Here is an 11,986-nt window from a genome sequence, read left to right as displayed (position 1 = left end):
AGAAAAATACGCAATAACTCCTGCTACCTTATACAAAATGGTGTCACCAGATTAATACATAGTAATTCAGACATGCCGAATTCGAGAGGCGAGTACTGTGCAAATACTAACGGAATAGGCACGGAATGTGGAAATAAAACAACTGTTTCTTTGTACTTTTTGCATTTATTGTGTGGATTATTGAGGAGATATCAAACAATGGCGATGGTTTCTGTTAATTTTGGCAGTAGGTGTGGGAGTAATAAAAAATATTTGGTATTTACAAGTTTCGAAGTATTCAAGTAGTTTCTTGGTGGGTAGTCGTGGAATGGGTGTGAGTCGTCAGCTACTGCTCTTCACCAGTGGCTGTGACCGTGGCCATAGCCGTGACCATGGCCATAGCCGTAACCATGGCTGTATCCATGGCCATATCCGTGGCTGTACCCATAGCCGTATCCAGGGTAGCCGTAGTGGCTACCGTAGTGGGAGCCGTATCCAGGGTAGCCGTGGTATCCCCAGCCTGGGTAGCCGTAGTGGGACGAGTAGCCTGCAACATTCGGAACTTGTTTCAGAATGACGTACACGTACATTAGTCGCACACGGTGTTCAGTAAGTCAGGTAACAAGGGCTCCGATAAGACTGGATCAGCAGGAAGATACCTCGTAACTATATCGTGATTTCTCTTTTTGTATGTGTGTTCCACATTTGCCCCAAACACCCTACTGTCCTGTTATGTTGCGTTCCTCGTCCTTGATGACAATATACAGTTGTAAACATAAATGAAATGTAATTTTCTGGCGTCAGAGAAACGCTACCCCTTCCACAGTGCAATTATTAAACATCTTATATGCCCCGTTATGGACAATAGACCTACAATTCAAGCTTGTATTGTTCAAAGTTATATACGTGTAACAGATGTCCCTGTAATCGTCATCATCCTCATTATTGCACTGTTGTCAACTATTACCGCTGGATAATTAATTACTCCAGGTTTCCCCAGTACTACCTGTTTATATCCATCTTTATCTTGCCTCTTTTTTCATGTCTACTCATCTTCGATTAGATTTTCAATTACGTCGTTTATCACGAGACGCCCACCTCCATTTTAATTTAGAAACCGTCATCCTATACTCATTCTGCATCTTACTATGGGTTTCTGTTGTTTCCAGCACGATTTCCTCGATCATATACAACATCCGCTCACCATCCCCATCTTCCTCCAACTCCTATCTCCATTTATGTATTTAGTTTACTACTCTCCTCCTCTTATTATTAAATGTATCTCAAGTGCAACGTCGAGGACTAAGATGAAGAAGCAGGCAACGTAAGGAAAGCAATTTACACAAAAATCAGTGTGTACTAGTACATGCACCAAGAAATTAATGTGAATCATGTCTATACTGTTTAAGATAATCTAGATACTAGAATAAAAATAACAAATTAATAATGTTGATGTTTGTCGGTTAACATTAAGTCGAAAAAACTGAAGACCTCATTTGTAAATAATATTAACGGACTGTCGATCAGAGGGTTATTGCGTGTAAAACATTGTAATTGATGTCATTTGTTCCTGTTAGTTTATAGTTTCACGATAAACCGAGGTACAGAAACTCTATCTTAAATTTCACATTGTAACTAATGGCAACTTTGTCAGGATATGAGCATATAAAGGGTGTTAGTAGTAAAGCTTGTGATGTTGGTACCAGAAATATGGTACTCAGAGACGATTCGTGCAAATCCGATGATAATGTGGATAATTATGACTTGGGTAAAGACCCTAAATGTGCCTCCGGAAGCAAATACACTTCAAAAATTCTTGCTACTCAGATTAATGTGAATAAATAACGTTTGAGTCCCTTATAGTAATTTACGTCAATATATGCGAAGCCCACGCCTACTACAGTAGTACAAGTTTATATGCCAACTAGCTCTGCAGATGACGAAGAAATAGAAGAAATGTATGATAAGATAAAAGAAATTATTCAGGTAGTGAAGGGAGACGAAAATTTAAAAGTCATGGGTCACTGAAATTCGAGAGTAGGAAAAGGAAGAGATGGAAACATAGTAGGTGAATATGGATTGGGGGTAAGAAATGAAAGACGAAGGCGTCTGGTAGAATTTGGCAACAGAGCATAACTTAATCATAGCTAACACTTGGTTCAAGAGTAATAAAAGAAGGTTGTACACATGGAAGAATCCTGGAGACACTTGAAGGTATCAGACAGATTATATAATGGTAAGACAGAGATTTAGGAACCGGGTTTTAAACTGTAAGACATTTCCAAGGGCAGATGTAGACTCTGACCACAATCTATTGATTATGAACTATAGATTAAAACTGAAAAAAAAAAAAACAGGAAAAAGGTGGGAATTTAAGGAGATGGGACTGGATAAACAGACTAAACCAGAGGTTTTATAGAGTTTCAGGGAGAGCGTAAGGGAACAATTGACAAGAATGGGGGAAAGAGATACAGTAGAAGAAGAATGGGTAGCTCTAAGGGATGAAGTAGTGAAGGCAGCAGAGGATCAAGTAGGTAAAAAGACGAGGGCTAGTAGAACTCCATGGGTAACAGAAGAAATACAGAATATCGTTGATGAAAGGAGAAAGTATAAAAGTGAAGTAAATGAAGCAGGCAAAAAGGAATACAAACGTCTCAAAAATGAAATCGACAGGAAGTGCAAAGTGGCTAAGCAGGGATGGCTAGAGGACAAATGTAAGGATGTAGAGGCTTATCTCACTAGTGGTAAGATAGATACTGCCTACCGGAAAATTAAAGAGACCTTTCGAGAAAAGAGAACCACTTGTGTGAATATCAAGAGCTCAGATGGAAACCCAGTTCTAAGCAAAGAGGGGAAAGCAGAAAGGTGGAAGGATTATATAGAGGGTCTATACAAGGGCGATGTACTTGAGGACAATATTATGGAAATGGGAGAGGATGTAGAAGAAGATGAAATGGGAGATACGATACTACGTGAAGAGTCTGACAGAGCACTGTAAGACCTGAGTCGAAACAAGGCACCCGGGAGTAGACAACGTTCCATTGGAACTACTGACGGCCTTGGGAGAGCCAGTCCTGACAAAACTCTTACCATCTGGTGAGCAAGGTGAATGAGACAAGGGAAATACCCTCAGACTCCAAGAAGAATATAATAATTCCAATCCCAAAAAAGTAGGTGTTGACAGATGTGAAAATTACCGAACTATCAGTTTAATAAGCCACGGCTGCAAAATACTAACGCGAATTCTTCACGAACGAATGGAAAAACTGGTAGAAGCCGACCTCGGAGAAGAGCAGTTTCGATTTCGTAGACATATTGGAACACGTGAGGCAATACTATCTTATCTCAGAAGAAATTTTAAGGAAAGGAAAACCTACGTTTCTAGCATTTGTAGATTTAGAGAAAGCTTTTGACAATGTTGACTGGAATACTCGCTTTCAGATTATAGAGGTGGCAGCGGTAAAATACAGGGACCGAAAGGCAGTTTGCAATTTGTAGAGAAACCAGATGGCAGTTATAATAAGAGCCGAGGGACATGAAAGGGAAGCAGAGTTTGGGAAGGGGGTGAAACAAGGTTGTAGCCTCTCCCCATTGCTATTCAATCTGTATATTGAGCAAGAAATAAAGGAAACAAAAGAAAAGTTCGAAGTAGTTATTAAAATCCATGGAGTTTGAGGTTCACCGATGACATTGTAATTCTGTCAGAGACAGCAAAGGACTTGGAAGAGCAGTTGAACGGAATGGACAATGTCTTGAAAGGAGGATATAAGATGAACGTCAACAAAAGCAAAACGAGGTTAATGGAATGTAGTCGAATTCAGTTGGGTGATGCTGAGGGAATTAGATTAGGAAATGAGACACTTAAAGTAGTAAATGAGTTTTGATATTTTGGGAGCAAAATAACTGATGATGGTCGAAGTGGAGGGGATATAAATGTAGACTGGCAATGGCAAGGAAAGCGTTTCCGAAGAAGATAAATTTATTAACATCGAATATAGATTTAAGTTTCAGGAAGTCGTTTCTGAAGGTATTTGTATGGAGTGTAGCCATGTATGGATGTGAAACGTGGACGATAAATAATTTAGACAAAAAGAGAATAGCTTTCGAAATGTGGTGCTACTGAAGAAAGCTGAAGATTAGTTGGGTAGATCACATAACTAATGAGGAGGTATTGAATAGAATTAGGGAGAAGAGGAGTTTGTGGCACAACTTGACAAGAAGAAGGGACCGGTTGGTAGGACATGTTCTGAGGCATTAAGGGATGACAAATTTAGTACTGGATTGCAGCGTGGAGGGTAAGAATCGTAGAGGGAGACCAACAGATGAATACTCTAAGCAGATTCAGAAGGATGTAGGTTGCAGTAGTTACTGGGAGATGAAGAAGCTTGCACGTGATAGAGTAGCATGGAGAGCTGCGTCAAACCAGTCTCAGGACTGAAGTTCAGAACAACATATGTGAAACGGTAACAGGAGAAACGTTAAAGTCATCCTTAACACAGTTTACGAGCTGTAGTAAGGTGGTTACTAAAATTAACTTCTTATTGTATTGAATAATAATACGTTTCTGAGATCATTATACTTCGTTTCTCGGATCATTGTACTTCTTAATTGGAATAATTGTTAATGAAAATCTTAAGAGCATAAAGTGAAACTATTCAAATTCTTTAAATTTGTGTTTTTACGAAGTTTAGCAGTAAGGTTTCGTCAACTCGCCCAGCACGTGAACTGTGGTAGGTAAATCCTAACCCGTGTTAAGCGCACTCAGTTTTCAAGTAAACAATGTTAAGTACCTGTTGATGAATTTTTAAGAATTTAATCTTAGGTGAATTTTTTATTTCAAATATATATCTTTGTTGTAGATATACTTTGTATTTGAAAACAGTGACTTATCTGAAGAAAAAAATATTACGTTGTTGCATGAAATTAAAGTACTTTAGTTATCAGATTTTATTGAAACTTTACTGTGAAATTTCCCAAAAGAAACAGCTTATCCGGTACCAAAGTTTACAGCCGATGTCTTCAGTTAAGAAGTAATATCATGATTTGCAGAAACCAACTGATGAGAAATTTAGTATTGTTTTACATCTCGTAATCATATGACTGGTTTTGTCCCATGACAGAAAGGGATGCCCAAGTTACGAGTCACACCACAAGCGTCTCGTACTCACCGTGGTACCCGTATCCAGGGTACTTGTAGCTGTGCGGGTAGTACCCGTGTCCGTGTGAGAGGGCCAGAGGGTAGGAGGCCTCGCAGCCACACAGCAGGGCCAGGCAGGCCACAGCCAGAAGGCACACCTGCAACACAATAGGCACATGGGACATTCAGCACAGGGCGAAGTGTGTGGTGAAGTGAACTGTTATTGTTAACGTTGCACATGTGGTGACCTACGAAAGACAATAAAACTGGTATCGCGCCACGCTCAGGCGTTATGTAGTTGTTTTAATCTCTGGGTTGTGTCTTATAGTATCGTTACAACCAGTACTTCTATTCCAAAAATAGTTTGAGGGTACTCCGACATTGGATATAATGGAGCGACATTTACTTATAACTGAAGCGTGGGTACCACCCGTCTGCTTTTTGCTATGACGTCGTCAACATGTCGAACAAAAAAAAAGGTATCGGATTCTTCAGTTGACATTACTACAGCTCAAATGAAGCCGAAAAACACCCAAACATACAATAGAATGTGGTATCGAACGCTTCAGTTTACATCGCCTCAAATGAAGCATGCGATTCCCACCAGCCGCTGAACAATAAAAGAAAATGGTATCGTACTCTTCAATTGACCTGCAATACACCTCAAATTAAACAGGTGAGTCCCATCAACCCTCCGACATACGAAGCAATACAAAGAAATATTACCGAACACATATTTTAACCTATAAAACACAATTTAAAGTAACAATACAACAAAAACCATCCACACCTATCACTGGTATCGCTCTTACTGCAATTACCAAAACGAAAAAATGAAATAAACAATGGCACTCTTCCAAGTTCACAATATCTTAAAAAAATTACTTTAGCGAAGAAAAAGTTTAGGGGTACGCATCCCGCAGCGTTCCCCCAGGAAAACGGCACTGATTACAACACATCGAAGTCGGATAGCTCCTTTTGTGCAGGGTTTACGAATTTTCAGAAGAACAAATGTGATATAATGAGCTCCTAGTGAAAAACAATAAATGTTAATCCCTAACCTCTCGTGGAGAGCGAGGTCATAGAAACGAAACACCAGATCAGGATGGTAGCGTGATTCGTTTTCACAATTTAAACTAATGATTAAACTTTGCTATTGTATTCTCTAGCACGCAAACAGATGAACCACTAGATTTCGACGTATGGAAACCATGACCCAGTAACCAATTAACAAAAAACTCACAACAGCCTAAATCTAAGAAGACAAAAAATTCTACTTTGTATAATGCTGACCTCTGCGCAAATGTTTCCAGTCCTTCCCCCCCCCCCCCCCCCCCCCCCACCTCCCTCGCCACAAGTAAAAGAATAGTCTTCTACATTTCCAAATCATTAAACAGACTGCACTTCGAACTGCATTCGACATCATTTTACTATCCAACCATTGATCTCTTTGACTATCATCAGCACCTTTACAATTTGTAAATAAGTTACACAGAACTGCAACCAGTAACTTTTTTGAATAATTATGTTTTATTCCATGGACCCGTTTTCAAACCTTTTCAGGTTCATCTTCAGATGCTTTCAGGAAGTTACATCATTACTGGTAGCATAATGCTGGGAATGGGTAGTGTCTTGAAGGGAGGATATAAGATGAACATCAACAAAAACAAAACGAGGATAGTGAAATGTAGTCGAATTAAGTCGGGTGATGCTGAGGGAATTAGATTAGGAAATGAGACACTTAAAGTAGTAAAGGAGTTTTGCTATTTGGGGAGCAAAATAACTGATGATGGTCGAAGTAGAGAGGATATAAAATGTAGACTGGCAATGGCAAGGAAAGCGTTTCTGAAGAAGAGAAATTTATTATCATCGAGCATAGATTTAAGTGTCAGGAAGTCGTTTCTGAAAGTATTTGTATGGAGTGTAGCCATGTATGGAAGTGAAACGTGGACAATAAATAGTTTGGACAAGAAGAGAATAGAAGCTTTCGAAATGTGGTGCTACAGAAGAATGTTGAAGATTAGGTGGGTAGATCACGTAACTAATGAGGAGGTATTGAATAGGATTGGGGAAAAGAGAAGTTTGTGGCACAACTTGACTAGAAGAAGGGATCGGTTGGTAGGACATGTTCTGAGACATCGAGGGATCACCAATTTAGTATTGGTGGGGAGCGTGGAGCGTAAAAATCGCAGAGGGAGATGAATACACTAAGCAGATTCAGAAGGATGTAGGTTGCAGTAGGTATTGGGAGATGAGGGAGCTTGCACAGGATAGAGTAGCACGGAGAACTCCATCAAACCAGTCTCAGGACTGAAGACCACAACAACAACAACAACGCTGGGTGCTGGCTTTCGACAGTATAGGCGGCTTTTTTCGGTTGGTGTCCATCTGTCTGCCTCCATTTTGATGTCCAGTAGTTTTATCAGTACAACCAAGCTTGTAAAGCGCATGCTGGATGCTGGAAAGTCTCACTGTCAAAGTGTAAATTAATATTGTTTGTGTGGAAGTGTGTGCACTGATATAACCACTGGACATCAAAATGGAGGCAGACAGTGGACACTAACCGAAAAAATCCGCCTATACTGTCGCAAGCCAGCACCCAGCATTATGCTATCTGTAATGATGTAACATCCTGAAACCATCTGAAGATGAACCTGAAAAGGTCCGAAAATCGGACCATGGAGTAAAACAAAATTATTCAAAAAAGGGACTGGTTGCAGTTATGTATAACGTATTTACATTCAATATACAGTGATGGTTCTAAAACGTCCGTAATGGATAAGCGTAACCTTTATAATTACCACAAATTTGATAATGATCTCCTTGTCATTTCATCAGTTCCGGAAATCTGCCACACCTGTAGAAACCCATTTCCTGAACTTTGCACCGAACGACCATATTTATTCTCTTCAAAAGGCATTTTACCTATTGGTTAATGATCAAACTATTCCACCTTTCCAGGTCTAGAAAAACGCTTCTATTCTCCTCGCTTACATCATTTACTGACATAGCATTCTACAGGAACCCCCTCTACTACCGCCCACAGTTAACCCACATCGTACCTTTCAAATATAAGACTGTCTTCTTCCGTCTTCACTTTCTCCACATAAGGGGGAATTTTACTGATTCAGAGTACTAATTAACTTCATTTACAATATGACATGATACGATCAAATCAAATGATTTTTGTGTAGATCAGTCACATCACCCGATTTTTAAACTAACCTCAAAATCATACAATTGAACAAAATGACAAGCATATTGTTTCATCCTTGTGTAATTCTTTATAAGTTTTGTAATCTGTATCACTTAGAACCCACTGTCCGGTCAATTTGGGCAAGGCAGTGGAATAAAAAAAAACAAAAGAGTGACTGAAGGAATTATCTGTGGAATTATCGAAAGAATTATTCGAAGATTTTAACTTAGAAAGTACGGTACCATATTCATCGGCGTGTTCAAATGATAAGTTTTCTTCCGACTGAGAATTTAGTGCCTAAGCCATTGCACTTCCTTGTTCACCGAAGCTATGCAGTGTATGATGAAGGATGTATTAAGAAGAGCAGTATATTCTGTGCGAAGCATAACTTTCCGGAACTAATTTCTAGCATAGGGACAAAGAGTGTCCGAGCAGGTCACGTTGCAAGTGCTTCATAGATTTAGGGTGCTACCTTCTTTTTATCTTGGCACGTATGTTAACTAAGTTAGTTTGTAGTACTGGAGAAGGAAAACGCACTAGAATTTAGAGCTCGAGTTTGTTAATTTTATACTACTATTTGACTCTTTGTCCCACTATTTGGATTACTGTTGGTATTGTTTTGATACTGAACCGGTGCCAGAAGATTCTATTGTGTGACCAAAAGTGGTGCGCTGCCGGAAATTCAAATTATTAGTAGTGTAGCCTTCTCTAGTGCGCGGTATACTAGGAAAATATTTTGTTGAAATTGTACAAAATCGATAAGACAACATTGTAAGGTAGATAACCATATCGACGAGGTCAGGAAACAGTTCTTTATATCTTGTAACTATAAGAATACAGGTACGCCCATCGAGTCGAGAAGAGAGCAAGAATGAGGTGGTACTTACCAGTGAAAGAGCGCGAGCCATTGTTCTTGTGGACTGAGGGCTGACAGTGAGGACGTGTCTGAAGGCGGCTGCTTTATACCCAGCAGGACTGCCGACGTTGGCAGTCTCCAACGTTAAACAAGCGGCAGACATGTTGGCTCAACCCTGCTTTTTCGTATATACAAAGCGAGAGGAACGGACCGGAGCGTCACACATCTGCTCAAATGTGGGCGTACCACATGTTACTTGACTGCACCTTGAAAATTTCCCATCATTTTCGGTACGTCTTTCATATCACATTGCTTTCAAGTCCACAAAGCTACGAAATGGTTTTCATCTTTTGTTGGCTCAGCCCTGCTTTTTCGTATACACAAAGCGAGAGGAACGGACTGGAACGCCACACATCTGCTCAAATGTGGGCGTACCACATGTTACTTGACTGCACTTTGAAAATTTCCCATCATTTTCGGTACGTCTTTCATATCACATTGCTTTCAAGTCCACAAAGCTACGAATTGGTTTTCATCTTTTGTTTGTGCCGTGTGTGTCATTCGTGATCGAGGATGCGTGATAAACGTTCTCAAACACAATAAATCCTAAACAGGAGATAGGTAAAGGCAAATACATAAACAATTCCATACCAGTGTCTACTTAATGGTAAAACTCAAAATTGTCGACAAAGCAAAATTTTTATTCAGGCAAAAGAAAACATTTAGCAGAAATTTATCCAAAGTAAAGAATAAAAATGAAATATGTTCAGTATATCTTCCTTTCTTCCTCTCTGAGCTCCACTAATTTTTACAAAATAATTTGGCAATAAAGTTATAATCATTATACAAAGAGAACAAACAAATTGTCCTAAACAGAACTAATGATTCTAAACGTGCTATTTAGTACGAATAACTCAACAGCTACATTGCTGCAAACATCAACACACACAGGGACTGAGAGTAAGTAAATAAAGAAATAAGTGAAAAAACTTAATGTGAAATCAAGTAACTTATTAAATACGTAAACTTTAGTTGTTTCCCGTCATCTGTCAGTCATTATCGACTTTTATAACACAAAAAACCAAAAGTAATGTAATATTGTGGTCCTAATTATAGCAACAAAGTAAATATAACTTATACGAAGTACTCCCTCTCATTTGAAGATAACATAAGCTCACCAAAACATTGACCCAGTATATTCCTCTAAGTCGTTAAAATGAGGAGACATTTAAGGGTGTAAGAATTATGCTATCACCAAAATGAATAAATAATATGGAATGTAGTACTGCTCTATCGTAGACAGCAGCAGTAGCCGCCACATGGAACATACAATTTTGTCATATAGTAACACAGACTTTAAACTATGGAATAGCAAATTAGAAATAGAAGGCTTCAGTGTAAATGATCATTATTTTCTGCCTTTACACCAATCTCTCCAACAAAACTTTAGTATGTCTCTTTGAAAACTGTCACCCCCTATCTCCTTTCTACATTCGTACGCATCTACGATGGTCCTCTCTCTCCAAGCAAGTGTTGCAGCCGGAATGCATCAAACTCCTTATTAAAATGATCATGTAACATCACAGTTTCCAAATGGGATTTCTTAGAGACGAAAGTAGAAAATATAACAATAACAAAATGGTGATGGCATCTAAATGCCCTATGGTCGACATTTCTTGGAGAATTTCCTAAATTGCGAGGTAAATGCTTTTGCGAGAATTTCCGTCCCAAGTATTGCCGTTTGAAATTTCTCTTTACTAAAAGGATGTGGGGTGTCTGTGTAGAACAGAGTTTTGCGCATCACCATGTTTGTCCAGTTCAAGTGGGAAAGTAGAAATGTTGCATATATACATATTCAAAAGAACATGTAAAGTTAGTCACCACCATTCAAAGTTGCAGCAATAAGTCCATAATACTTCGAATTGTCTCGTGAGAATTCTTATTTCCGTGAGACTTATTTTCATGCCAGGCTAATTATTGGTGTGATTATTCTCTTCCATTAATTCGTAGCTGGGATCCGGTTGAAACTAACGGTGAGGAGTACAACAGCCAGCACTGATAATTTCCTATAGCAAACGTAAACCCTCATAAAGTCTTCAGATGGAAACTGAATATCGTTAGTGTCGTAGGGCGCAACTGGTAAAATTTAGATGTGTTTGGAGCACAACTACGATAGCACAGGTAACTGCAAACAGATATCTCTACAACATTCAGAAGAATAGACCCAGAGGAAAGCCGCTGCACCAGTGGTCGAAACATTGGTTTTCTCCAGCAGCAATAGTTTTATACATTATGACGTGGTACCATACCCAGAAAACTTTTATGTCGACTGATTCTGGCGCGGAAGCCTACGCAATTAAGAATTATCTTAGTTTCCAGATCAGGAAGAAAGACAGATTAGTGTTTCAAGACGAGGCCATTAGAAGCAAAGAAAATAGGAAGATTAGTGGCCATCGTGATATCGGCGATGATGTGAGTGAAGACAGAGCACAAGCCAGAATCGGACGAGGATGAGAATAGAAAATAGTCGTTCCCGCTTTAAAGGAACGGTCCCGGGAATTGCTTAAGTGATCTGCGGAAAACAGAAATGAAAAATGTATGTATATCTCAAAAACATGCTCTGACTTATCAGTGAAAAGTTAAAGAGATTATGGCCAGTAGTGTAGATTCCTTAGAAATGATGTTAATTGGCAACTCACAGAGCACTTAGCAGGGAGCCACGTAAAGAAAATATGTCGGTCGTTATTTTATTATTTTCGTGTAACATGTATTTAATTGCGAGCTCTCGCTATGGTGGTGGACGGGTCAGTTTTATTGC

At 39.2% G+C, this 11,986-nt stretch overlaps 1 protein-coding gene across 1 annotated transcript; it reads right to left on the bottom strand.

The window, feature by feature from the left end:
* Positions 1-335: 335 nt before the first annotated feature.
* Positions 336-9,331, bottom strand: LOC126285094 (keratin-associated protein 21-1-like). The gene is made up of 3 exons (XM_049984418.1): positions 9,200-9,331; positions 5,148-5,274; positions 336-526 (listed from the first exon to the last, which is right to left on the bottom strand). Exons 1-3 carry the CDS (start codon positions 9,329-9,331, stop codon positions 336-338), a joined length of 450 nt encoding a protein of 149 aa, XP_049840375.1.
* Between the last annotated feature and the right edge of the window lie 2,655 nt (positions 9,332-11,986).

Source organism: Schistocerca gregaria, chromosome 8, assembly GCF_023897955.1.
Source record: "Schistocerca gregaria isolate iqSchGreg1 chromosome 8, iqSchGreg1.2, whole genome shotgun sequence".
In the NCBI taxonomy this organism is placed as follows: Eukaryota; Metazoa; Arthropoda; class Insecta; order Orthoptera; family Acrididae; genus Schistocerca; species Schistocerca gregaria.
The sequence above is the reverse complement of the archived record's forward strand: the minus strand, read 5'-3'. Positions and strand labels throughout refer to the sequence as shown.